General features: G+C 40.8%; 3 protein-coding genes across 3 annotated transcripts in view; 2 read left to right on the forward strand and 1 right to left on the reverse strand.

The window, feature by feature from the left end:
- PAK1IP1 (PAK1 interacting protein 1) overlaps nt 1–6,553 on the forward strand; it is an 8,906-nt gene extending 2,353 nt beyond the window's left edge. The window contains exons 3-10 of the mRNA XM_085051871.1: nt 1,178–1,298; nt 1,389–1,463; nt 2,102–2,154; nt 2,548–2,693; nt 2,784–2,881; nt 3,610–3,709; nt 5,359–5,485; nt 6,095–6,553. Coding sequence (XP_084907997.1) covers nt 1,178–1,298; nt 1,389–1,463; nt 2,102–2,154; nt 2,548–2,693; nt 2,784–2,881; nt 3,610–3,709; nt 5,359–5,485; nt 6,095–6,255 — 881 coding nt within the window. The 3' untranslated portion in view covers nt 6,256–6,553. The remainder of the gene's footprint in view (nt 1–1,177; nt 1,299–1,388; nt 1,464–2,101; nt 2,155–2,547; nt 2,694–2,783; nt 2,882–3,609; nt 3,710–5,358; nt 5,486–6,094) is intronic.
- Nucleotides 1–10,488, reverse strand: part of LOC146441506 (tRNA selenocysteine 1-associated protein 1-like) — a 25,705-nt gene extending 15,217 nt beyond the window's left edge. Inside the window, exon 1 of the mRNA XM_085051876.1 lies at nt 10,358–10,488. The gene's annotated coding sequence lies outside the window, so the exon portion shown is untranslated. The remainder of the gene's footprint in view (nt 1–10,357) is intronic.
- Nucleotides 10,382–15,778, forward strand: LOC146441508 (transmembrane protein 14C-like). The gene is made up of 4 exons (XM_085051880.1): nt 10,382–10,459; nt 12,892–12,993; nt 14,907–14,994; nt 15,187–15,778. The coding sequence occupies exons 1-4, from the start codon at nt 10,384–10,386 to the stop codon at nt 15,242–15,244; spliced, it is 324 nt and encodes a 107-aa protein (XP_084908006.1). The 5' UTR covers nt 10,382–10,383; the 3' UTR covers nt 15,245–15,778.
- The last annotated feature ends 11,765 nt before the right edge of the window (nt 15,779–27,543 follow it).

Raw genomic sequence — 27,543 nt, forward strand, 5'->3', positions numbered from 1 at the left:
TCTACTCTAAATTGACCCTCTTTAGTCTAAAACCATTACCCCCTTGTCCTGATCACAAGAGGTCCTGCTAAAAAGTTTGTCCCTGTCTTTCTTATAAGCCCTCTTCAAGTACTGGAAGGCCACAATAAGGTCTCCCTGCAGCCTTCTCCCAGCTGAAGAATCCCAGTTCTTTCAGCCTTTCCTTGCAGGAGAGGCGTTCCATCTCTCTGGTCATCTTCATGGCCCTTCTCTGGACTTGCTTCAACAGGTCCACATCATTCTTACGTTGGGGACCTGTGGGAGCTGGATGCAGTGTTTCAGGTGGGGTCTCAGAAGAGTGGAGCAGAGGGGCAGAATCCCCTTCCTCGCCCTGCTGCCCATGCTGCCTTTGATAAAGCCCAGGACACATTTGGCTTTCTGGGCTGGAAGCACACAGTGCTGGGTCATGTTCAGCCTCTCATCCATGAGCAAGTTTAAGTCCCTCTCGGCAGAGCTGCCCTTCATCTGTCCAACCACCAGCCTATGCTAATACTAGCTTGCACTGTGCTTTGTGGAACTTTGAGGTTCCCATGGCCCACTACTTGAACTTGTCCAAGTGCCTCTGGATGACATCCCATCCCTCAACACTCTCAGTTGGGTGTCATCTGCCAACTTGCTGAGGGTGCACCCTTTGTCTGTATCATTGGTACAGTCATCAATTGATGGCTGTCCAAATAAATCTGTTTGGGTCACTTGTAGCCCAATCCTGCTTAACCAAAAAGATCCAGGAGCTAGACTGAGCATGGTGCCTGCATTTAACTCATGTATGATAAATCTGGTGATTACAGGGAAGCAGCATGTGCAGTAAATTCAGCTGCATGTCAGGAGCAGGGCTTTGATGTGCGAGCATTTCTATCACCGATAGAAGCTCTCTGTCATCTGTGCCACGGTGTTTGAATACTGCTGTGTGAGAAAACAGACCAGGTGGAGTTCAGACATGTTTGGGTAAAGGATGGATAGAGTACATCAGGGATTGAATATAGCAAGAAAGTTTGAGGGTTTTTTTAAGAAATACTTAGGAATTAATTTAGATTTTCTCAAGGGTAGGGTAGCAGCTGGCATGCCTTGGTAGAAGAAGCTTTTCTGTTAAGTTGTACATTCTCTGTTAATTTGTGCAATAACTGTTCGGTGTGTATGACTTTGTTAATTGTATTTCTAGGCACGATAACTTGTTTGGAGTTCTATGGTACTGCACATCTACTGAGTGGGGCTGAAGATGGATTCATTTGTATCTGGAACACAAAGAGATGGGAATGTTTGAAATCCATTAGGGCACATAAGTGAGTTTCTTAAATCTTCATATCCACATACGTTTTCATGTCTATTTTCCATGTAAATAATAGATGTGACTAATGTTTTGTTTTTATCAGGGGACATGTGACATCTCTTTCTATTCATCCTTCTGGGAAATTAGCTCTGTCAGTTGGAACAGATAAAACATTAAGGTGAGTCAAAAGTGATAAAGGAATGCTGAGAATCATAATTCAGTAACTCTTAATAAGGTGTTATAAGAAATAATTCCTTGTTGGGACTAGGCCATGCAACACTGATAAAACAAATTTGTTATCAAATGGTTCAAAGATCCACTGGTTTGTCTTTTGAAGTTCTAAGTGCCAGCAATATTTTAAAGTCTCTTAAGAATAGTTCCTGCTGTTCATCCCTTCTTCTTGTGAATTCTGACTCTTTACAAGTCAGAGATGTATAAATATGTTTGCATTTTGGAACACAATTTGCTTAAACTTTCGAAAAGTGCCAGGTTTTGTTCACTGTGATTTTTCACTTGGAGTGTTTCTGTGTTGCTGTAGATACCTGTTTTAAAGATACAAAACGCTATTTTAACAGCACAAAGTACTGTTGTCTCCTTTTGGGCTCTGTATTGCAAATGGTAGTTTAGAAAATAAATAACACAAGTTCAACATTTTAGCATGCAAGCAATATATGAACTCATCATTTTCTCTTGCATTAAGAAGGCAAAAAAATACACAGAGAGGCTTAAAAAGCTTCCTTTGGGTGCCTCATGTCAGCAGATCAGAGTTCAGTTTTGCTGTGCTGTTTTTAACCATTACCTGCTGTTGTGTTTCAGAACTTGGAATCTTGTAGAAGGACGATCAGCCTTCATCAAAAACCTGAAGCAGAGTGAGTTTATCAATCTAAATCCACTAATTAAGTGGAATTTGATAGTTGTGTATAGAAAAGTTGACTGAATTAATTGAGTCAGTTAATTGCAAACTTTCACAATGTCTTTTTTATGCAAGCATATGTAAGTTCATGTGCTTAATCATAAGCATACTACCACTAAAGTAAAAAATTTTTTCCTTGAAATTTGAGGTCAGGACATTTAAATAAATGTTTTTTAGTTTGTGTTTCTTTGCATGATTCTGTTAATCAGAAACAAACATTTTAAAGCAGAGGTGTTTATTCTAGTTTATTTGATTTTTCATAGAATATTTTCTTGGCTCTAGGTAGAAAACAGTGTCTAGCAGCTTCTAAAGGTACTTACTTTTAGATTTTCTGTATCAATGTTTACAGATGCACACATAATTAAATGGTCCCCTGATGGAGAGAAGTATGTGACCGTGATAACAAACAAAGTGGATATCTACAGACTTGACACAGCTTCAGTCACTGGCACCATTACAACAGAGAAGAGGATTTCTTCACTTAGATTTATTACAGTAAGTACAAAAAGACAGGTGTTGGGAAATTAACAGGTTTGAAAAACATGAAATTAACCACCCTTGCGTTTCTTTTTTTCCCATTCCAAGGATTCTATCCTTGCCATAGCTGGAGATGATGAAATGATTAGGTTCTACAGCTGTGACTCTCAAAAATGCCTGTGTGAATTTAAAGCTCATGAAAACAGGTATTCTATATTTGTTTACTATTTAATTATTTATGGCAATGCTGAATACTCTCTAAAGTTCAATGGCTTGTAATGTTCAGCATATTTTGCTTTTGTTTTAGTATAGAAAGTGAATTTATTTATGTGCTAAGTTCCAAATTTGGGACAGACTTCTTTGCTTTTAGTATGAGCACAAGTACTGTGCTGTCCATGCATGTTACAAAAACAACAGTACATTAATAATTAAGAACATTACTATTCCAAATTTGTGGTGGGAGCGTATGTGTGTGTGTGTTTGTGTATGTGTATGTGTGTTTGTGTATGTTTAACCAGTCTTTACTGAATCTGACTCTTTCGAATGCTTAAACAAAACAGTTTTATTCAGTTCAAACAATAAGAGTGTAGTCAAGTATTCTTTGGTTTTGAATACCAAATATTTGTCCAAATGTTGCTTTGTATTCATCCAACACAAAAGCATTAGCAATAATGTTATTGATGTGTCTAATGGTGTATGCTTTAAAGTATTAAAGCATTCTGAATTGAATCCCAATAAGCTTAGCAAAGGCAAATGTTCCTAATATAAATGACAGCACTCAAAGCAGATCACTGTTCCAAGTTCCTGCCTGTCACTTAGTTTTCTGTTCAAACTGATTTTTTACACTGTTGTCTATTCATCTTTAATTACTCTCAGCTTACTGTTCTGAAGTAAACTGCCATGCTATAAAATAAAAATTTATTACTTTTCACAGAATAAAAGATATTTATAGTTTTGAAAGAGAAGGACAGCATGTTATTGTTACTGCATCCAGTGACGGTTACATTAAAATGTGGAATCTGGATCTTGATAAGGTTGGTGTATTAAACTGCTTGTTACATTTAAGAAAAGTATCAGAGAACCAAAATTGCAGACTGTTCTGTTGTAAGAGTTAATTTTAAATCACTGAGGAAATTTTACTCGAAATTTGGATGTCTTGATCTTCTTCCATGTTATGTTCAGTAGAGATGTGTATGTCTATGCACATATATTTATGCACTTGTATATATTTTATTTTTTTTAATTAAGCAAACTATACAATCTGATGGTATTATGAGATCTCCTCTCCACTTTATGTAAAGTCATTCTTCCCATCAGACCAACCTAGCCATGCTTATGACTAGCTAATCAGTTAGTATATTCTAAGGACGGCTGTGAATTTTTGTAATGTTGATCACTGTTGCTACTCTTTTAAAAATACAAAGTCTGTGGTTTAGGCAGGGGAAGGTGGTTGTTCATGCCAGGGAAGGAACTTATCCTTTGGAAAAATTCAGATACATAAGTGTAGCAGGTACTTGTATTTCCTGTATTTTCAAACCGTTCCAAGTAGCACAGTTCAACAAGGCATCATGTCTTATCTTTGAAGTCTCCCATATTTATTGTTTGCTCCTAAAATCAGAAATTGAGTTTTAAAATTTACTGCCTAGTTACAAAGGATCTACTATATTTCATGGGAAGTATCTTGTATAGTTCAAATAACTATTTCTCAACATATATACACTTCATATCTGAATTTGCCTGTTTTAATTTCACCCACTCTGATTATTTTTATACATGTAAGTGCAGAAGTGAGAGCCCTCTTTCCCCCTCACCTTACATTTCTGTGCCCCTTGTACAGAATTGACATAGTGATCAGAGAACTTTTTACCTTCCTGTGTAAAACTGTATTTATTTTGACAAAACATGTGATTTCCTTTCAGTGCAGGCAAAGTTGTGTATAAGTATGTGGGCTGTTCTGTCCAGCTCTGATGGGTAGAATATCCTAATACAGTAGCTTCCACTGGGTTGATGCTATTAACATTGCACATGTGTTTGTGACACTTTATCCCCTGATATCTGTAATAGAATATTTGTATTCCAAGAGCTGAGTGATACAACTGCCTAAAAATGAAGCGAAGGTGGGCAGTAAGATGTTTTCTCACTTCAAATACTTCAGTAAATTTAAACAGTATGTGTTGGTTTGAAAACAAACCAGTGGGAGATCACAAGTCAAGATTGAAATTAAAAATAAGTGAAATAATACAAGGAAAAGCACTGACAAAGTCAGATACAACCTAACACCCTGTTAGGGTGGTAGTAGCAGTTCAACTGAAGTAGTCCAGTTGAAGCGGTGATCTTGTGAAGGTCTAGTCTCCAGCTGAAGATCCAGTAGTAGCTCTGGTCTTCTGGGAACCCAGTAGACAGGGCTAGCTCAGGCAGTTCCAAGGCCAGGTTATATCCAGGTGGGAACACCTGGCTCCTCCCTCTTGGGCAGAGCATCCCACAATGGGATGAGATAAGTCCATGAGTCACATGGTGGGTCCCTGATGGCCCATTGCCTGTCATGCGGGGTGGGTCATTAGCAGCTGATAGCAGCTAACGGCCCACAGCTGGTGGTAATAGAATACTTAACTACATCTATATTGCAACCTAGGACACAGTAATAAAACAAGGTTTAAATAATCTTTTTTTATGCTTTCTTCAGATTAAAGATGGGCCATCTTTACTGTGTGAAGTCAATACCAAAGCTAGGCTGACATGTCTTGCAGTATGGCTTGACCAAGCTTCAGAAATGAAAGAAAACTCTGATAAAACTGCAGCATCATCTCAAGGTAACAAAACTGTTTGTATTTTCAACTGTTAATGTGACTGTGAAATGGAATACACCAAGTGGGAGGTTTCTACTATATCCATTGGGAAATGGTCTGGTGAATTGAAGAGCTGAGGATATGACATTGGCAAGTGATACAGATACACTTAGCAATCTGATAGTCTCAAGCCCATACGTTTGTTGGAGAACATAAACCTCTTTTCACTTTTATTGAAGTTTTCTTTCTGTTTACTGGGATAATGCTGAAGAAGCCACTGTGAAGTTTTTGAGACAGATAAGAAAATAAACAGTTGATAGAACTGCATGTCTTGTTTTCCTATAAATGAAATCAGGTCTGAGGCCATTGTAGCTGGGCAAACTTAAGAAATCTAGCTCAGATTTGTTTGGGTTTTCTGCTGCTCTTTTCCTGTATTGTAATCTGCTTACATACTTGATCTTCATATATTTAAATTTCACAGGCAAAACTAGAATAAATGGCACTTTTCACTGTAAAATAAAAAGCTATTTAAAACCCTTTCTTTTAAATGAGATACAAATAAGTCTCTGTGCCATTTAGACTGCAAAGACTGGATATAAAAGTCAGTGTGAATAATTTCTTGCTTTTTTTCAGAAACAGAAGATGACAAATCATCAATAGCCAGGGACGACAAAGCTTTTTGGTCTAATAAAAGGGTTAAAACAGCAAAAAGAAAGAGAAAAATTATTCCAGAGAAACAAAAGTTGAAAGCTCCATTGCAAAAGAAGAAAAAGAAACAGAATAGCTCGGCATGAAGGCACCTACTTTCTCTTCTGTATGAAAAGTAAACGTTGGTGTTGCCCTAGTTTTTATAAGAATGTAAACTCTAACAGGACATATACCTCTGACCTGATGTTTTGTTTAAAAGTAATTAATGTTCTTACCCTAATAAATTGACTGATCATTCTGGGACCTTTCCCTAAGTGAACAAAGCAAAAATAAATTAATAATATATAATGTTTATATTTTTCTATTAAAAATACCATACACTTTTTAACTGGCTCTGAAAAAGACCAGCTATAATAATAAAAATAGCCGCATCTGTCTCAGTTACATTTTTGTCTCACTTCAATGCATATTAAAAGCATGTACGCTTTTTCATTTTAGTGTTGAAAATGTTACTGTTCATTTGACTCAAGGTATGATCTGCCTTTCTCCTGCATTTCTTTTCCTACTGTAAGAAACAACATGTTAAAATTACTTAAAATATGATGATCACATTCCATTCATACCCTCACAGAAAACTGTAATTTCTGGTTCTTGACATGGACTTATACGTGGACTTTATAAGGACAATGTTTGGCTTTTTTACTGTGTTCATACTTAATATATTTAAGTTTTTAAAAAATCTTTCCATCTATAGTTCACATGATTGAAACCTTTTGTTCAGAATATGATACATAATTTTAGGTGGAAGAGTTTATATCAATAAGGTTTTACCTTTTCTGCCCCCTTCCCACTGTATTTTTTAAGACCTTGATCTGAGCCACATTGTTAAAAAAGAATTATATAACATTTGAAATGTATGATGTGCTGATAAAATGTCACCTATCTGTTTTGCCCTTAAACAAAAGGTGAATTCCTGATCCTCTCAGTCAATGGGAACAGGAATTTATCCTAAGCCTTATTACAAATATGTAGTGGGAAAAACAAAGTTGAGCTGGAGAGAAGAAGGTCAAAAAGCTGTACTAACACCTTTATATTAAGCTGTAAGGCATGTTGTTTTCTGCACTACTGGAGTAGTCATTACTATTTCTGTTTTCAAAGAGTAATTGGAATTATGCTTTATTCTGATCCACTTAATCTGTTCCTCCTTATTTGTGTAGGAAGAGAAAAAGTAGAGAAAATCAGAAAAAAAGATCAAGCTAAATCTGGAGACAGGAATGCAGGCTGGTTTACACATATAAAACAGGATGTAACTCCAGTTCAGCTCTGTGCTCTGACACTGAAACGGAGTGAGCAGCATCAGTGCGGTTACAGAATTTTTCATGTGGCAGCGGCAGTATTTTCTTGTAAGTGGGTGTCCATGTTTACCTTCTGTAACTGTTTTCCTTATTTAGATAAATGATCAGAGCCGCTTGTCTGGATATTCAATATAGTTGATTCATACAAGCTCAGTTGAATTCAACATTAAAGAGATTCAGTTTGAGCTTGCACAGCTTTTAATGATCTGCTAAATGTTTGTGCTCATGACCACAGGCAAATAATGCAGAACTTCAAATGGTTTGTTGACTTGACAGAAAGATGCCAAAACAGATTTTTACTTCATAAGGCTTCTACAGTAAATACAGGACTTGAAAGGTATAAGCTTAAAGAAGGGAATTGCATACAATGTTTTCTCTTGTAAAGTGTTATGTCTATTTGATAGTGCTTATCTTATGTCCTTGACAAAATGGCTGCCACTACTAAACCAGTTTCTGTTGTTTGAATTTTTAAGTATATGAGCTCATGGCCACAGTTATCACAACTGCAGAAGTAGGCTTGCAGAAGCACCAGGAAAAATCTAGTCAGCATATAATGTTAAGAATTAAAAAGCAAAAATTCCACAGAATTTGGGTTCTAAAGTTTGGATTTAGAAGTAAATATTAGACAATTGTAAAAATCCAAACTCCCTGTGTAGTAACAAAGAATTATGCATCTCATGAGACTCAGAACAATTTGTGAACTGAAGACAGAGAACTGTCCTTAGGGGATGTGATATATAAGGATTGATTCTCTAAATCGAAACAGGAAAACAGGGCCCCCACGGGCCAAAGACCTCCTGCTGGCATAAGCAGAACTTAAGCATCCTGTTTACACAAGGCTTATACAAAACTTGCAAGGTTTAGGAAGAAGGGCAGGCTGCGAACATGACTACGACCTTTCGGAAGGCAGCGGAGGACCCTCTAGCAACAGTAACAGACTACGCAGACACAGCCTTATCTCCAGCAAATGACACGTAACCCGGAAAAAGGGACTGCATAAAACCTTGGCACACACAAACCTCTGCGCGGTGTGTCTTTGGCAGAGCGAAGGAGCCTGCCTAGCCCGCCCAGCGCTGCTTTGGCCTGTATCCACTTGCTTGAATAAATTACAAATTACTGAATTGGAATTGTCTCTGATTGACTTATTGAGACCCAATTTATAACAGGGGAGAACCCATATTTTTTATATCTTGAATATATACTGCTACTTGAATATATACCTGCTACTAATGAGTACTTGGCAATTTGTTGTCATTTCCTTGTCTACATCTTCCTTTTCAGTATATTTTCCATTCTAGTTTTCAGGGAACTGCTTAGAATGGTAGAGGAGAGGCAGCAGTGCAGAGAGAGGAGATGTCAGCGGTGAGAAAGCTGTCTCTGTCAGAAGGGGTGGGTGTGCGTGGCAATGCGAGCATAGATGGAGTCATAGCTGCAAGAAACAGCAGCTCCACAAGCAGCGTCTTTGCTGAGCCCCAGGTGAGTTCAATAGCTCCAGCAGCTGTCGATTTCTTCCAGTTTTCCTGCTTCACCTCTTTGGGAACCCCTGTGTGGATTACAAACCAGAGCCCAGTGAAGGTTGAACCTCATAGCTATTACACAGCTAAAACTGAAAAGGAAGCCCCATCCAGTGTAGCGTAGATATGTGTTGGTTGTGGCACTTTGCAGGGAGAGAGATTCCTATTGAAACCACTTAGGCCAACAAAGGAATTAAACTGCCTCCCACTTTCTGATCATTAGGCTAATTCAAAAGGATGGGAAAATTGGAAATGCAGCCACAGAAAGCTGCATTTTGCAGAAAGTACAGGCCTCTCATACCTTCTGTTCTAGGTTTTATGCCTGCTATTATGAAGTGAAGCCCCTCAGCTCAGGGATCTGGCTACAGGAGTTTTTCTTTCAATATGGTTTAATGTCCATGGGAGGTAAGTGTATGGACGACTGGAATAAAATCACAGAGAACCATTTACATGAAGGAAGTCAGTTTCAGCACTCAGAAGTTTATGTGTAGGCAAAGATGTACAAACATCTTTACATTTTTTTTTCCAAATTAAAAAGACCCAATGCATTGTCTTTACAAGATGTTTTCATCTCACGCTGTTGCACAACTTCTACAGTGGAAGACTCCCTTTTCTGTTGCACTGTCTTGTAATTTGGAGGTCCTGGAAATCCTCTACATCTTCCATACAAGAGCTATGAAATTACTGATCAAAGCCAGAAGCAGCCTGTAGGCTGCCCAGAGTTGTAGCTCATGTTACACCAAAACCTAATCCCAAATTCTCAGCTGTACCATGTAACCCCACTTCTGGATCAGGACCGGGATGGACTGGGTGCACAGGACTGCATTTCTGGGAGCTCTGCCCCTCACCGACCATAAGCACAAAACCCGGTCTGTAGTGAGCCATGTGTAGGCAGCAGGGCTTGCTCGGGCATCCTCGACATCCTCTCGCCCTGCCGGGGGATTCCCGGGAGCTCTGCAGGTAGCTGGGAAGACACCCACACCTCTTCTTCTGCAACCCCGGGCTTCCACCCTGCCCTGCCTCTCGGGTGGCTTTTTGGTTGAGTTCTGTGCTTAGGGCTATTTCCCCTTCTCCTAGAGCAGCCGGAAAAGGGAAGCTCTGGGCGGTGCGTGGCTCCTCACCTCCCCTTCCGCCGCCTGCTCCGCCCCGGTTCTGCGGAGCTGGGCTGCCTTCCCGACGTAGCAGGTGAGACCCGCCGGTGTCCCTGGCAGTGTCCCTATCCCCCGGCGCTGCCTTCCCAACAAAGCCCGTCTCATCGCCTGGGCTCGCTTCAGGGCTTTAGGCGAGCCTTGCTCGTGGAAAAGCCCGTCACGTCAAAGTGCTTTTCTTTTTTTTTTTTTTTTTTTCCCTTACAAAGGTTAAAAGATGCTGATCCTCACCCCAGTTTTCTCTTCCAGCTTTCGGCATGGCAGTGGACTGGATCGGCTTTGGCTACGCCGCCCTGGTGGCATCAGGCGGGATCATTGGCTATGCAAAAGCGGGTAGGGTGCCGAAAGGTGCTTCTGTCTCCCTCCCTCTTCCCCCCCTCTCCCCAATAACTTGGTGTGAGCTGGGCAGCTTCTTTCGAAAGCCTCCTATCTCGAAGTTGACCCAGATGTAAATTTTATCAGTTTGTGCCATGTGCTGATACCTTGCTGCTGTTGGGGTGTGGTGGATTTTGAGTTGAGCTGGTGCTCTGGGCTGATAAACCCATAATCTGCTTTCTGGTGGATGCTGATATCTGCACTGTGCTCTTTGGGTGAACCGTCATAAGTTAGCTTCAGAAAGGCTTTTTCCCTGGTGGTTAAAATACAAGCATTTTCTAAGTGTTCTGTATCTTCAAATGACATAAATCACCATATTTGCCCCTTAGAGATTTATTCCCATTTTAATCTTTGATGATAACAGTATACTGCAAAGTGCAGAGAGTTTTCAGAATTATCCTTTTTCCAAGTAGAGCCAAACAGTGCAAATCAGTCATTAAACTTGTTCCTCTTCTGGGCTCTGCATCCTAAGCTTACTCTCTGACCTACTGCTTTCATTTCCTGGCCTTTTTCTTAGCTAGCCCTCCTCCAGTCAGAATGATGGATTAATTCCTGCTGCAACACTGTCTCTTTCAGCTTTGAAAATCCCTAAGCCGTTTTACTTTTTGTGATAGGAAGGGGCGTTGCTGAAGTCAGTAAAAGTCTTACTGGTGTGTTTGACTACATAGATACGAGTGCCTATTCCAGTCTGTTTTCCATTGGCTTGATTTATCCTTTGGGTGGTGAGTGGAGTTTAGGATAGAAGGGACAATACTGAGAACCTAGGTAACTAATTGCATCTGTATTTCTCCGAGGCCATTATGAAATGATTGGTGTCCTTCTTGTCCTCTGGTCACAGATGGGAGGCCACAGTCATGCTCAGGCAAGACAATCTAGGTCACAGGGTTTTTGAAGGGGGAACAGAAACTCGTATGGTGACTGGTAGAGAGAAAGAAAACCTACAAAGGAACTATTGTATCTTTACTAATAACTTGGAGAAACCAAAACAATCGGAACTTTCATGCATATAGCTGAGCTGGTGATTTGATCTGTTCTTTTACAACCAGGTCTACTCGCCCACACAGACAGGGGGCAGCACCAGAAGCCTTTGGAAGAGCATGAGAACAGGGCAATGAAAGAGTGATTGACTGATTTACTGATTGATTGATTTTTCTGTCTTCATTTAATAAGTTCTCTGGGTCATTGTGTTTTGAGACATAGTAACTTCTTGAGCTGGAGGCATGTGTTTGTCATAGTAAGTGTGTGTATCATAGCTGCTTAAACAATGCCTTGTGGTAAAATTTAAGGATATGATGGATGTTTCTTGACTCCCAGACTTGTGGAAAGCATTGTAGCTGCCACATGTTGGTTGCTAAACCGTATTCTGGGCAAAGCAGCTACTTACTAGAGTGTGCATCTTTTCCTTGCACATGTGTAAGTATATCAGGTGCTTTCTACCATCTTTGTCGCTTGCTTTTTATTTCAAAAGCAGTATTTAAAGTAACGTTTTGGCAACCTTGTTGATGACTGAAAAATTATTACCTTCTGGAAGCAATATGCAATCCTCCTGTAACATTGAGAGGAGATCTTTATCAGCTTAGCTCTTTAATCTCAAGTCTTTGAAAGGTGACCTCAGAAATGGAATATGTAAAGAACCAGCCTAAGTAGCATTAAGTTCTTAATTCTCCATTAGCCTTATGGAGGGCGTTCACCACTCACAGTGATTATGCCACTTCATTACTTGATACATTCTATAAATCATCAATTGAGATGTGGTATCCTTTTGTCTTCTGGTAGTTTGGAATTATCATTGATACTGAGGACTTAATTCAAAGTTTAGGTGGGTCCAGGGAAACTTCTTCCAAAGTCTGCAGTTAGCTTTGGATCAAGTCTCAGGTGTACTTAGAGGTATGACCTCTCTTGTTCAATTCTGCCCTGCTCCTTGGCAACTGTTTGAATGCCCTCCTGCCCAATTCCACCCACATGTCCTTTCTTCTAGTCTTAAATCCTTACAATTTAATCCATCTACTTTACTGCCTCTCAAGAATTTTTCATAATACTATTTTGAAACAATGTGCTTTAGTTTGTGCAAGGAAAACACTGATTCTTTTGTTTTTCTCACTATTCTTTCAATCATAAATGTATTAATGGCTTTGCTATTAGAGAACTAAATACTAATGCTGTATGTATCTTATGCAAGAGTAATTGAACTGTTTCTTGGTGCTGATCACCATGGTCTCGGTATATTAAAAAAACCCCTCTTCTTTAATCTTCTTTATACCAATGAATGATGAATGCCCATCTTTTTTTTTTCATTATTGTTGGTGTTTTACAAAACAGGTAAGCTGATGGCCAAGTTAATTTTTAAATTTCTAATAAAGTTTCTAATAAATTATCTTCTACTTATTCAGGTAGTGTTCCATCACTGGCTGCTGGCCTTTTCTTTGGGAGTTTGGCTGGACTGGGTGCTTATCAAGTCTCACAGAATCCACACAATGTTTGGGTTTCTCTGAGTAAGTAATTTAAAATTTTACTTAGAAAAGATTATATGTACCCTGTATATTTAAAATGAATACCTAAAACCCTTTGCAGAAGACTTATACACAGATAGTGTTATAAATCTAATTTCAATCCTGTCTATACTTGACTGAACTGGTGGCTACCAACGTACATCTGTCTCATACTGATGTGTTTAAAGGATTTGAGGGATCATAGTGCAAGGGAAGTGCTAATAAATGAATTTCTGACTTCTGTGTGCCATCTTTCTGCCTAGATCCTCCTACTTTGAGCATCCTGCAGGAGGCTGGAACATTTTGGGAAGTGAGATTACCCTTCAGACTGACAATACCCCTGGCAGATTATTTTATTATGACAGAAAATGGCAGAGATTGTGATTGGCTTATTTTTATGTATGACAAATATGTGGAATTACAAAGGTGTTGATGCCTGGGGAGATTAAGAGAGAAGTAAGCTTCAGTAATGCTGCTGTTTCTTCTCAGAACTGGAGCTTCCCTTTCCCCCCAGTCTGAGAAGGTAACTGTGGAGAGTTACTGCTTAGTCAGTGTTTAATGAGACAACACTGACTACAGCATTTTTTCACTGAAGCAGTGACATAGCATGTGGCTCTTTGACATGTGAAAGTCAGGAGTGAAAGGGGAAGGCACAGCATTTTTCTCCACTTCAGCTTTGTTTACAGGCTGTCCACTTCCATACCTACTGGACAGGCAAAAAGCTGTGCATGGTCAAGCCTTAATAACTGGAATAAACTGCAAATACAGCAAGCTTAAAAAGCGTGAGACCAAGCGTTTTCCCAAACGTGAGAGACAGATACATCTCTGTAACTCAGTAGCATATGGAGTCTTTTCCTGCTTATGCTTTAAAATTTTTGGAGAAGATGTATTCTACTGCTGTCTGAAACAAAATTGCATTGTCAGGTGTGCATATTTTGAAGACTGGCTACTAATTAGAGCCTGAAGCATTTTAATATGGAAATATTTTAGTTTTATTGTGTGTTAGACTATGGTCCCAGTCTCTTACATATCTCCTTACATGGGATTCGTAGATGTCAGTGACAGTATTCAGGCTCATTTTAGGAAGGAAAGATGCCATGGCTAGGACTGAAGATAAACTGGATCCTGCAAGACCAGCCATCACTTAGAAGCAATGGCAGGGGATAAAAAGGTTGTTGGAATAACGTGTGTAGCTGTTACCACTGGGTAGCAGGTGCATACTAAGGCTAAGGATTTCATCAGTATGTGTTTTCCTTAAAGGTTTTTTAGCATTCAATCTTTATTTGAGATACCATGTTCCAGGGTCTGTCCTTGCTGTTTTACTGGGTCAGTGAAACTACCTGGCTCCTGTCTTTATGTCAAGTGTCAGTGACAATAACTTTAACTCTCTCCTTAGTGGAAGGAGGTGCAGGGCTGAAGTGGATTGGTGATGCTTAGCACTTTTATAGCACAACTCCCTTTTGAAGCCTTTTGAAAACATAAATTAGTTAATTCCTAGAACATTACTACAAATTAGACATGAAAGTGCTCTCTCGCTTTTATGAGGAGTGGGGAAATTATGTGTACAAGTTTAGTGATTTGCCTGTGCGGCGAAGGAGTGAGTTCCAGAGCAGTAAATCATAAATTATTTCCAGTCACAAAAAGAGCACATTTTGAAAAACAAATTTGAGGGGTGTGTGCACAAGCACATGGAGTGTACTGTCTGCTAGAACTTGGTGTAGAATACTTACTCTTGACAAACTGAGGCATTTTAAAATTTACACAGTTTATTGACTCTCTTAGTCCATCAAGTAAAGTAAGCCTGTTTCTCTCTTAACTTGATTCTGCTATTTCTCTCTTTTCTGTTAGTTTTTAATTGTGTTATGTTTCTCCCACACACACACCTCTCCTGACTGGACTGTACAATCTCATTTAAGTTACATCTGGAGCACTGACTGCTGTCATGGGAACAAGATTTTACAACTCCAGAAAATTCATGCCTGCAGGGCTAATTGCTGGTGTCAGGTACAATACAGTATACCTTTTTTTTTAACCTCCTGTGTGTGATTTCTTATTTGCTTAATTAAACTGAGATGGAGTGAATCATATTTTGTGTATAATTTTTGTTCTCGTGCTCCACTTACATGAAGTATTTGAAAATGAATTGACAAATTGATGTTATTGTTGTTTAATTATATGGTTTTCCTCCTTACACAGTTTGCTAATGGTTGGAAGATTAGCACTGAAGATGTTGGAAAAGCCCCAAGAAAAGTAACTGTTCATTTTACATCTTAGTATTTGAAAAAGGAAACCTGATAATGAAGTTGAACACAGAAGTGAGAAGATGGAAAAATTTTCTGTATCAAGACATTTTTTTTCCCTTTTTTATGTAAAGGGAAAAAAGGGGGAGTAGAATGATGGGACAGATAGTTTATACACAAGGTGCCACTTGTTCTAATGATCAGGTAGAGCTGTTTGTGTACAGAAATGGATCCTGGGTTTGATTTTTCTGGACATGTTTCAATGTATTTTAACACTTCCAGTTTTTATGTGCCAAAACATACTGCTGACATATATGAAGCAGAGAGAACCTGTAATGAAGAAAGTATCCACAAAGAGGCACCCGGAATAACTGGCTAAATACAATAATAGTGTATCTCAAACCTTTTATACTGAGTATTACAGTGTGCTTTACCTGTTCTGAATTGAATTATCATGTCTTTATAATGTCAAACAGATCTTGCCTTTTTATTGTGAAATTATGCTAAAGTTACGCTTTTCTATAAGTAAAATCTTGTACAAGCCTTTATTTGGTGTGGTTTTTGTATAATTTCTGTTTGGGGACAGGGATATTTTTTCACTTTGTTTTCTCAGTGGAAGTCTTTGCAGTGGACTGTTAGTATCCAAGTGCTGTCTTTCAATGATATTTAGAAATCACTTTATAAATGGAGGGACAGAAGATTAAATTAGGGGCCTTCATTAACACTGCATTAAAACAGTTGGTTGAAAGGAATTTACCCTGTGGATTAATTAAGTGAGATTTGTGCTAGACTAAATGAACAGTTGAATGTTATCTAGACTGTATAGCTGTCTAGATAAAATACCCTAAACACTACCTAATTGTGATCTTACAGGCTTATTTAACAATAGAATGTATCAGCATTTTATTTTTATCTCTTAGGAGAGTGGCTGTGCCTCTTCAAATCTGTCTTTACTAGGAAACCTTAGAGTCAGGAGGGTTCCTTGTTCTGCTGTGATGCCTGAGGACTGAAATGTGGAAGAGGCATCAGGTGGCATCTGGTGCTTTTGTTGTCACTCCAGCCTTGATTGCTTCTCCTGCACTGAGTCTTGCAGCTCTATTAGTGCAGGCACAGCTTACATGGGCTTAGCACTGTGATGGAAGGGAGAGGCAAGAAATGTGTGAAAAAAGCCTTTATCAGCTTGCTCTTTAGTGATACATGATTATTGATAAATTAGGATTCTTACAGTGTGTAACTTTATTTTAAAGTGATATTTTATGTAGTTACTATTTAAGATTTTACTTTGGGACCTTCATACCACTGATAGCAGAACCTTGTCAACTGCTTAACATGATTATGGCAAAACAGGTTTAAATTAACTTGCATCTTACACACTTTCCATTTTGTAGAGTTTAAAGGAATTTGTAAAAATTCCCTAAAATCACATAAAGCAAATACCAAACTACACAATTGCTCCATTTTGTTGGTCACCTCAGTGTTTGTATTTCCTTTTCTGAAAATGGCATTTAGTAGTATTGAGTCAGAGAGACATTTCTACTGTTGTGAATCAATGGTCACCCATATGGTAGTAGACTGGAAGCTGTTGTAGTAGAAAGTAGTAATTATAAGCAGATCTATAGATGTTGGGCCAGTTGTACTGTGTGTTACCAATTCTCTTGGAAAAAGTTATAAAATTAATTCCAGGTTTTTGAATATATTTCATACTGTAATCTTTCTTGTTTTCAGTCACTTAGTCTGTAAATAACCTTATCTGTACAGGATGAATCTTCAGGGAGCAACACTAAAAACTTGTTAAAGCATGTATGAAATTCTAGTCTCAGTTAAATTATAGTCTCTTTTGACCATACTGTAAGCAAAATCTAACAATTTTGTAATTACCTTTTTATATTTTTAAATCACCACATGTAATTGAATAGAAAATTCCATCATTGATACAGAATTTTCTAAAGCCATTCAAGAATTAAAGACATGAATATCCTTTCTCCAGACTGCCCCTGCTTTTAGTCTGATTGTTAGCTAAATCGAAAAGATTTCTTTCTGGAGGGTTTTGCACTGAGAGTTGTCCCTATGTAAACTGACATAATTACTTTTGCATTAAATCCACTGTGGCTATGCCATGACTTGAGTCAGCCTGTATATGGATTTTGGAAAGAATGATTTAGTTATTTTTGGGAAATGAAGCTAAAATAAGTCTTAAATTAAGGCTGCTCTGTTCAAAGCATGCTCTGAAATAAAAATATTAGTTTAATATTTCTTACAGTTTCAGCTGTCAGCACAAGCTGAAATGAGTACTGTTTTTTTTAAAAAGGTCCAGGAATAGGAAACTAGTTTTACTATACACATACTGAGTCACGAGGATTCAACAACTCAGAATTTAATCATGCATCCAGAACATTACAGAATTCAGAGAAGAAGGGAATTTGAGTTATCAAATCCTCACTTCCTAGACTGAAGGGCAAGGTCCTCCATTCCACATCTACCAGCCTGATAGAAGCTGGATGGCAAGAGGAGATGTCAAGGTATTTTACCTCTCTCTTGAGTGGCTCAGTCAGGACCAGAGGAGAGAATTTCCTATTTACTTTGGTGGGTAAATGATCTCTTAAAAGTAGGAGTTGGCCCTCAATGCTAAAAGGGGATTGTTTAAGCCTATCTGTAATAGCAGTTTCTTACCTTAAGTCCTGGAAAGTGAGAGATGTTGGGTTCCCTTCACTTCTTGCTCTGGGTGGGTTCAAGTTCCCTTCCCAGGGAAGAGCTCCTTCCCTCAGGCCATGGGATATCCTGAGGGAGAATATTGCCTGGGGAAGCCACACCACAGCTGAGAAAAGATTGCAAAGTTCCTGGCATCTGTGGGAAAAGGATCAACTATTTTTAATGTCTTCTTGTAAAGACAAATAGTAACTGGCAAAAATGCAGAAATAACCTGAAGCTGAGCAATGGAATCCAGATTTGTCTCTGCCCAGAGTGGAAAACCCAAGGGACAGCCTGGATTTCACCAGTATGTTTACTTCTGGCTAACTCTAGGGTCTCCTAATTCTAGATCTTACCTGTGCTGCCCCAATTGCTGACACTGAGGCAGCATCAGGTACGTACAGGTTTGCAATGGAACACTCAGTTAGTGAAAGAGGTGAGCAAATCTGGGGGGGATGTCAAAATCTTGGGCAATTGAGTGCCTCAGTTATGGCTTAGTCTTTACAGGTACAACACTGAGACTCTAGTACAGCAATAATATACTCAGGCTCAATTACATCACTGAGTTGAGGTTACTCACACATTGATATGTGTCACACCCTGGGCTGTCCTCACAATTAATGTGACATTTGCAGGTACCAAAGTCTCTTTAATTTAGTACAAATGTGTGGTATAGTGTAAGAATTGAAGTGAATTTACACTTGCAGTACAGGCAGCTGTCTTTCACAAACCAGCAAAGGAGTATGAGAGGAGGATGAAAGATGTTTCAAGTGGAACGGTTTAGAAGGGAAGTAGTCATGTGCTGTCCTACTTTGTCCCTCGATCTAAGAATATGGTACGAGGCTGTTTTAATGCAAAGTGAGTCCCCTAACTCTCGTTCTGCTGCAGGCTTCGAAAATGTAATTTGCCATGTCCCAGTTCTGTCAGTCATTGAGCTGGGAGCTGTTGGCACTCTGTCATCACCAGCTGAGGGTCAGTCTGTGCTGAAACTAATATGGCCTGAAGTATTACACAATTATCCTTTTGTGGTGTTAAAATTGCTGGCTTCTTCGCATTATAGTCATGCTTTCTGACTGCACAGCTTAATCACCTGGAAAAATAGGAGGGGGAAAAAGGTCAGGACAATCTCCAGGCAGTTACGACAGGAGGAGGAAAGTCTTTGTTTCTCCAGAATCCCTACAAATAAAAATGAAAAATGTTGCATCAGCAATAGCAGAGGCACCTGCCCTTATCTCCTGTCCTGCTTCCTTGACATGCCATGCTGGAATAGATCAAAGTGATTATGCAACATCCCCAGCTCAGTCCAGTGCACAAGTGACTTTGGGTGTTCCCTTTAGTCTTTTTGTGCTTCTCTTCTGAACTGTGAAATGGAGATAATGTTTTCTGTATCCCTTCCCTCTCTGTCTTTCACATTGCTGTCTTACACAGTGTGTGGTGTAACATGTTCCCTGCCCCAGGAGCAAGAATTGGTAGCTGGAATTGATTCTGTTTTATTGCTGGTACTTCATACACTGTTTTGATACTCTTTTAGAAAATACCTAATGAGCAAAAATGTGGTACAACAAAAGTCTACTTTCCTTATTTCATTAAATGTTGGCATTTGCTAATATATTGCTATCATATTTTGAGATCCTATCCTACAAGCTCTGTAACTAAGTGGGATTGAGCTTTAGTACTAATACTTTGAATCACAGAATATTCTCAGTTGGAGGGGACCCATAGGGATCCTTAAGTACAACTCCTGACTCCACACAGGACAACCTAAAAGTCTAAATATATATCTAAGATCATTGTACAAATATTTATTGAACAGCAACAGGTTTGGGACCATCACCGCTTCCCTGGGATCTTGCACCAGTGCTTGGCCACACCCTCTAGGAAGCACAATCTCTCTCCCTTCCTCTCTTTTCCTTTTTTTCCCCCTCTTTTTAATTTTTTTCTTTTCTCTTATGTTTTTCTTTTGTTTCTTTTCTCTTTTATTTCCTTCTCCCCCCCTTTTTTTTTTGCAATTTTCCCCTTTTCCTCTTGGTGTCTTTTTTTTTTTTTTTTTTTTTTTTCTCCTGGTTAGTCGGTGGCTGCCTGTGCTGGTGATGCCGAGGTCTTGAAGAGCTTTTCCAGCGCTCAGAGCCGGGAGAGGGCGGCAGCGCTGCTCCGATGCGGGGGAGAAAGACACCCCACCCACCCTGAGAGATGGAGACAAGGATAAATAACAGTCAGCTTGCTTCTGATTTAGGGTTTGCCCACTTGTCGCTGTCTGACCTGGAACAACAAATACTGGAACACAAATGCTTGAACACAAATGCTTGGCTCTCTCGGCCGAATTGGTCTTTTAGCTTCTGTATTACCTTTGCTCTGGCCAGAGGAATGAAAGGAAATTTTCCTCCGGCAAAAGGCTTTTCTCACCAAGCATACTATGCAATCCAAAGATCGTGCTGCCGAGGAGCTGATAAAAATCCCGTGAAGAATGAAAATAAAACCCTTTTGCCACTCTTCTTACACCCCCTAAAGGAAACCGCTTATCTGTATTGGAAGATCAGCCCAGTCTTTCTCACTTATTTACAGCAAGAAACAAAATCTGCGTGTTGCCAGCCCGAGTCACAAGCAGAGGGGATTTAGCAGGACAGGCCTGCTTCTCTAAGCACTTTTAGAAAACACATAAATGTTGCAGTTTTGTAAGCTTTTGGAATAAATATATAATGAGGGAGAGGGCGTTGGATAAGTTTCTTTGGATACATGCTCTTTCAGCAGTGATATAACAATGGAAAACGGCTGGGATCCAATTATGTGCTGTTACCTGAAGGCATCCCATCAGTAGGAAAGTTATTGGATGCGCTGAAATTCCTTCTGACCCCTCTGTTCCTCAATAAACCTGCATGCAACTTCCTCTGGGGATGGGCCAAGTATTGCTCCATTAGTATGCAGCACCACAGTCAGAAAAATACACACCAAGAGGAGAGAAAATAGATGAAAAGCAGCAGGAGGAAAGTAAACGCTTTAAAATTCTGGACTGAAATTTCCCTTTACTGAGATTCCTGCAGGCCTGTGGTGTCATGACAAGATGTAAAATATTCTGAGATGAGAGGAAGGGGGATCCACTTATTCAGGTTCCGTTTCTGTTAAAAAATGAAGCCTAAACTGGAAGGCAGGAAAAAATTTTTGTGATGGGCGTAGGAGCCCAAAAATCGCGACAACAGACATGGAGTGGCAATCCTAAAATCTTCCGAAAGTATTCTAATCCATAAAGCTGTTGTGAAAATGATCATTCTGGTTCTCTGTGTGGTTACATATCCCTGGTGTTTAGCAGTGTGCTCGATGCTCCTCTCTGCATTGTTTGTCCTATATCCAGCAATATCTTCAGTTCCCAGACACTACCTCACCCGGCAACCCAGCAGCATTTACATCAGCTTAGGGCCTGTCGCCAGGTTTTCTCCTTCATGTGCTGCTACTGTCGCATCCCTGCCAAAAAATAAGGACACTGTGTTCGACTTACTCCTATAAATATCATCTATATGAATTTATTTTTATATAAATTAATTTATTTATGTGAAGGACAGTAGGTTGTTTAGCAGCCAGTTTCTCGGGCAGCACAGAGAATCCCTGATCAACATAGACCCAACTTCAGCTGCATCCTCCTTATGGCCAGGTGTGCAATTAATACACACATTCATGCTTCTGCACAGCAACAGGCAGTACCATGATTGCACAGGAATTTTATTTGCACTTTCAAAAAGCATTTTGTTTGCTTATCTATGGTTTTGGTATTTATCAGTGATAATAAGGAGTAACAGTGATAAAAAGTGACATAACAGAGACAAAAAACAAATAACATTTTCTTCTGTATGTCCCATTCCCATACTGTCAAGCAAGCAAATATTCCCAATGCTAAAAGGCATTGTGACTTTCTGAGACAGACGTGGTATCAGCCTGCAATTATTCTTGTTCCTCTTAGCTGTCAACCATTACACTACCAGCTTCTTTAGGGAATGGTGTGCTGCATGGAGGCAGGAAAGATCCACAGATTCAGTTATGACATATTTGATGTACAGAATATATCCCACAGGGTGCCCTCCAGGATCAGGACTTTCCTCAAGAGTATTCCCTGCATGTGACTGTCAACTGTGTGATGTCACCTATAGAAGCTCTGCTTGCTTTAGTCAGGGCTCTCTATAGCAATGCACCAAAAGATGTGCTAAAAAATGATGGTAAATGCATTCAAATCTTCCTTTATCAACATCAGAGTGTGATGTGTATGTTAAAAATGAGGAGAGTTAAGTGTTTAAAAAAACATGTTACGTGATACCTAATTAATTAGTGCTATTCTCAAATGTTTCTTTCTCTCTCTGTCTCTCCCCCCCCTTTTTTTTTTCCCAGGAGCAGCAAGTGTACACAGAAGAAGAGGAGGTTTGGGGGAGGAAGGGTAAGAGAGGTCAGCCTACTGTTAATTGCATCTTGTTTAGCTGGGTCACTGCAGTTGACCTCATTCAAATCTGTGATGGGTTGACCCTGGCTGGATGTCAGATGCCCACTGAACCTGCTCTTATCACTCCCTTCTCAGCTACACAGGGGAGAGAAAATACAATGGAAGGATACAAGGACAGGGAGAGAACACTAATTAACATCATGAGCAAAACAGGTTTCACGTGGGGAAAATTAATTTGATTTATTACCAATCAAATCAGAGTAGGATAATGAGAAGTAAAACCAAATCATCAAACTACCTTCCATCCACCCCTCTTTTCTTCTGAGGCTCAACTTCAGTCCTGATTTGCTCCACTTCCTCCCCACAGGGGCCCAGCTTGATGTGGAATGGGGGTTGAGGTCAGCTCATCACACGTTGTCTCTGCCACTCCCTCCTCCTCAGGAAGAGTACTCTTCACACTCTCCCATGGGGGACAGACCTCCAAGAACTTCTGCAAAGTGAGTCCTTCCCATGGACCACAGCTCTTCATGAGCTCCCCCAGCATGAGTCCCTTCCAGAGGGTGCAGTCCTTCAGGAACAGATTGCTCCAGTGTGGATCCACCATGGAGTCACAGCTCCTGCCAGCAAACCTCCTCCAGGGTGTGCTCCTCAGTCCACAGGTCCATCAGTCCTGCCAGGAGCCTGTTCCAGCATGGGCTTCCCAAAGGGTCACAGCCTTCTTCAGGCACATCCACCTGCTCTTCCACAGGCTGGAGGAGGATCTCTGCTCTACTGTGGTCCTCCATGGGCTGTCAGGGCACAGCCTGCTTCACCATGGCCTACAGGGAAATCTGGGCTCCAGCGCCTGGAACACCTTTCTCCTCCTCCTTCTTCACTGGCCTATGTGTCTGTAGGGCTATTTCTCTCAAATATTCTCACTCATCTATCCAACTGCAGTTGCTCTTCTTTCTACTTCTTAAATGCCTCAAGAAGTAACTTCTTTCCACTTCTCAAATACCTTATTCCAGAGGTGCTACTGCTGTTGCTGATGGGTTTTACCTGACGGCTTTGCAAATAGGGCATTGTTTGAGCTCTTTCATCCCATTCCAGGCAGAGCATTCTGCTATGTGTTCTACAGGCCCAGATCTTTCGTTTGTTTCCTGAACTGTTTCCCTACTCACTGATCTGTGTCCTTGCAAAGCATGTGAGCAGAAGATACATTTAAGATGAGCATTTTCCTTTATACTTCTGAAATACAAGATCTGCTGATTGTATCAATAAGTAAAATAATTGCTTTCTGTCTGGAACAAATCTTTATAAATGATTAAATGTTCTGGAAATATGACTCCAGATGGAAATTCTGACCCTCATCTCAAAAACATTTCTCATATATTCCTACAACAAAGTGCACAAATACCAGCAAGCTGTCTCTGGTAATAAATGCAATTCAGGTGAAAAAATCAAATATGATTTATTTCTTCAGAATCACAAAATGATATGATGGGTGCAGCATGGTGGAGCCACTATAATGCACTATAAGCTTAAAACAATAGGTGATGTGGAAAAAACAGTAAAGGTGACTTTATTTGGGTTATGGACTCAGTGAAACCCAAATACCAATAAGCCTGCTTTTGCCGGGTCTATTGGCTTTGTATGGCCTGGTTTTATGCCTGGGAGCATCTACAATGGTGGCTTCTGTGAGAAGGTGCTAGAAGTATTTTCCATGTTCAGCAGAGCCAATCCCTGATGGCTCTAAAGACGGACGTGCTTCTGGCCAAGGCTGGGCCAATTAGAAAGGGTGATAATACCTTTGAGATAACATGTTAAAGAAGAAATAAAAAAAAAATTTGGTGCAGTTGAAATTTCAATCAGAGAAGAGCTAAGTGAGAACCTGTGAGAAGAATAACTCTGCAGACACCAAGGTCAGTGGGGAAGGAGAGGGAGGAGGTAGTTCGCGTGCTGGAGCAGAGATTCCCCTGCAGCCTGTGGTGCAGCCCATGGAGAAGCAGCTGTGCCCCTGCAGCCCATGGAGATCCACAGGGGATGCAGAGATCCACCCACAGTCCATGGAGGAGCCCGTGCCAGAGCAGGTGGGATGCCTGAGAGGAGGCTGTGGCCTTGTGGGAGTCCTGGGGAGAGAGTGGCCTTGCTCCCAGGCTGGAGCAGCCTGTCCTTGAAGGACTACACACCATGGAAGAGTGACCCACACTGCAGCAGCTTCAGGAGGACTGTTGTGAGCAAGAAATGGTCAAATAGAAAACCCAAATCTATTTGCACTTCAATCATCTCTGTTTCTTTGAGCTTTTGCCCCCTTCCACCAGCAAGGCATCTGTCCAAGGCTGAAGGCTGAATTCAAATTCAAATTGTAGGTAACAGCTCTGGCCTGATGGCTTATCAGCTAAGCATGCATTTGAAACTAGCACAGAAACCGCTGAATCATCCCATGGAGGACCTTCACCCTGGAGGGGTCTTTGGGGGTCTCCAACGACCACCATGACATACAGAGAATGCATGGTGCACATGCTAATGATATTAATGACTTCTGAGAAATTATTTGTATAACCACTCTTATCCTGAAGAATGTAATGAATATTCATTAATTTTACCTATAACACTGTGTCTTTGGGGGTACTGAGGTGTGTGTTTGATGGAAACAATTCCCACACACCCGGTGCATCAAAAAAAGCAAATACCCACTTCTCTGACTTGGTCTCTGAAGTGTCTCTGGGCTCAATTGGGGCGAATCAGTTGCCTGTCAGAGGGACTCACATTGCAGTAATTTGCACAGAGCTGTTACTCATGAAATGGACTCAAGTTGGAGAAGTTCGTGGAGAACTGTCTCCCATGGGAGGGACCCCATGGTGCAGCAGGGGAACAACTCCTCTCTCTGAGCTGCAGGAGAAGCCTTGGGTGATGAACTGACTGTAACCTCCATTCTCTGTCTCCTTGTGCTGCTTGGGTAGGAGGCAGAGATGGAAGGAGGGAGGGGTGTAGGGAAGGTGTTTCTAAGGGCTTATTTTGCTTCTCATTATCCTGCTCTGATTTTGTTAGCAATAAATTCACTTTATATCTTTAAGTTGACCCTCTTTTGCCCCATGATGGTATTTGATGAGGGATGTCTCCTTGGTCTTATCTCAACCCAAGAACCATTTGTTAAATTTTCTCTCCACTGTTCTGCTGCAGAGGAGAATGAGTGAGCAGCATTGGTGGATGGATGCCTGGCATCTGGCCAGCACCCACCCCTGGCACAAGGTTTGTTCACATTTTAGATTTCCAGCTGAATTGCTCTGCATACATTGCTACCAAGACCACACCTGACCCCAAATGTTAACCCAGTGTAGCTAAAGTGGAATCTGTCTGGGTGGCAGAATGGGCTGAATTGGGAAATGGAGATGGCAACTCATTTCTCCCCATTCCTGCTTCCCCTCCCTTAACTAATTTCTTGCCCTTGTTTATGTAGACAGGACTCTTTCCAAAAGAAGCAGCAAAGTGATAGCTTGTAGAAAAAGCAGTCTCATGATCTTCAAACATTTGTTCTCTGCTTATGTAGTCTCTTATATGTGTAATTTGGTGACTTTGAGTGCCCAGACACGTAACTAGGACTGGACATGTGTGTAAGGTTGTGCCAGCTGGAGAACTGCCAGGTACAAAGCCAGGTAAAAGACACCCTTTCATGGAAATGTGGGAGGGGCCGTGCGAACTTGCAGTCAAATACCTCAGTGTGGAGCAGCGCAATGAGCGATGGGGAGCAGGAGCTGCAGAGGCAAAGTTCACTCCCCAAAATGCAAATCTCATGGGGCACCCATTGATTCCTGCACACTGTGACTGGAAACCCTCAGTCATGGGTAGTTGCTACTCCAGAGAAAACAGCAGCCCTAAAACCTTCCCAGAGCAGCAATAGATAGGTGCTGGCTGGCTGGGTACCCCTGGCCACCTTCATTATGCTGCTTCCTGGGGTGCACCACCACCTCTGGTGTCATCCTGGCCTGTCCTGAGTGGACAGCAGCCTGTTCTCTCCAGAGTAATTGACTAAAATGAATTAAATGAGTACAGATCAATTTGCATTACCATTTTCCTGAAGCCAGCTGTTGTGTGACCTGTCCGTGGCTGGGATCTTCCCCATTTCCCTTGGGAAAATGAGGCCTGAGGGTGCACTTCCCCTGCCAGAGTGACCTGAACTGTTGTGCTTATTAGGTGAGAGGAAGGGGATTATTTAGAGGAGACCAGTGCTTAAGTGAAGTTGCTTTGGTAGGCTACATAAAGAACTGTAAAACATCCAGTCCTGAAGCAAAGTGAATTTCCTGCAGTGCTTCTGGCAGTGAACAAGTTGTTACATGCTCCTCATTATTTTTTCCATCAGCGTGAATGTGCATCACTTGTGCAGTTCAAGGATTTGTCCATCACTTGTGCAGTTCAAGGATTTGTCCATCACTTGAGCACTTCAAGGCAGTCACAATGCTGAGGCAGAGGAGAGCTGTACACAGGGAGGAAGGGGCTGCTGGCTCGCTCAGGGCTGGGGCTGGCTGTGCCACACTCTCTGGGCTGGTGAGTGTGGCTGCCATGGGAGACTCGCCCCACGAGGGAACAGCAAGTGGACCTCAGCAGCCACAAGCCTGTGGCACCTGTTTGTGGTGTAAGATGGGCTTCCTGCCTTGCTTGTGGGCCAGTGACTGCCAGCTCCACATGGTGGTTTGAGGTGTTTCACCAGTGTTCCCCACAGGGAGCAAAAATGCAATTTCATAAAAATGGAAGGAAGGCAATCAGGGTGCAAGGGATAAAACCCACCCTGGCTGGTCAGTTTTTGGTAGAGACCTGCCCTGAAAAAGGAACCAGCTAAACCCAACCAACTGAAATAGTGTAATTCTAAGTTCAGACTGAGTTGCTTTCTCAGTGTTTTCTGGGGTGCTTGGGGGAAGGGAAACAAAGAAAGATGCTGGAGCTGCCACTGTCTCACTCTCAGGGGAAAATACTGATCTAAGCATATTCTGTGCAGTTTGTTTGTATTTTTGCTAACGTGCATGTATTATATATACAAGGCTATACGCTATATTTTAAGGAAACATATCTCTGAGGAGAATTAAAAAAGCATTTACTTAACAAATCGTGTTTGTTTCTCAAGTAAGTCTCTGATCTAAGGCAAGGAACCATACATATTTTAACTTGGAAATTGTTTTTCTATGTATGATTAACACTGATTTCTAATGTATACAGTGTCACTTCTACAGC

Source organism: Lichenostomus cassidix, chromosome 2, assembly GCF_008360975.1.
Source record: "Lichenostomus cassidix isolate B80296 chromosome 2, HeHo_3.0, whole genome shotgun sequence".
Lineage (NCBI taxonomy): Eukaryota > Metazoa > Chordata > Aves > Passeriformes > Meliphagidae > Lichenostomus > Lichenostomus cassidix.

Bases quoted from the DNA above. Each gene is read 5' to 3' on its own strand.
- LOC146441508 (XM_085051880.1), top strand. From the start codon at position 10,384: ATGGCAGTGGACTGGATCGGCTTTGGCTACGCCGCCCTGGTGGCATCA. The intron at 12,994-14,906 runs GTAAGTAATTTA...ATCTCATTTAAG, and splicing joins CAATGTTTGGGTTTCTCTGA to TTACATCTGGAGCACTGACT. The intron at 14,995-15,186 runs GTACAATACAGT...CTCCTTACACAG, and splicing joins GGGCTAATTGCTGGTGTCAG to TTTGCTAATGGTTGGAAGAT.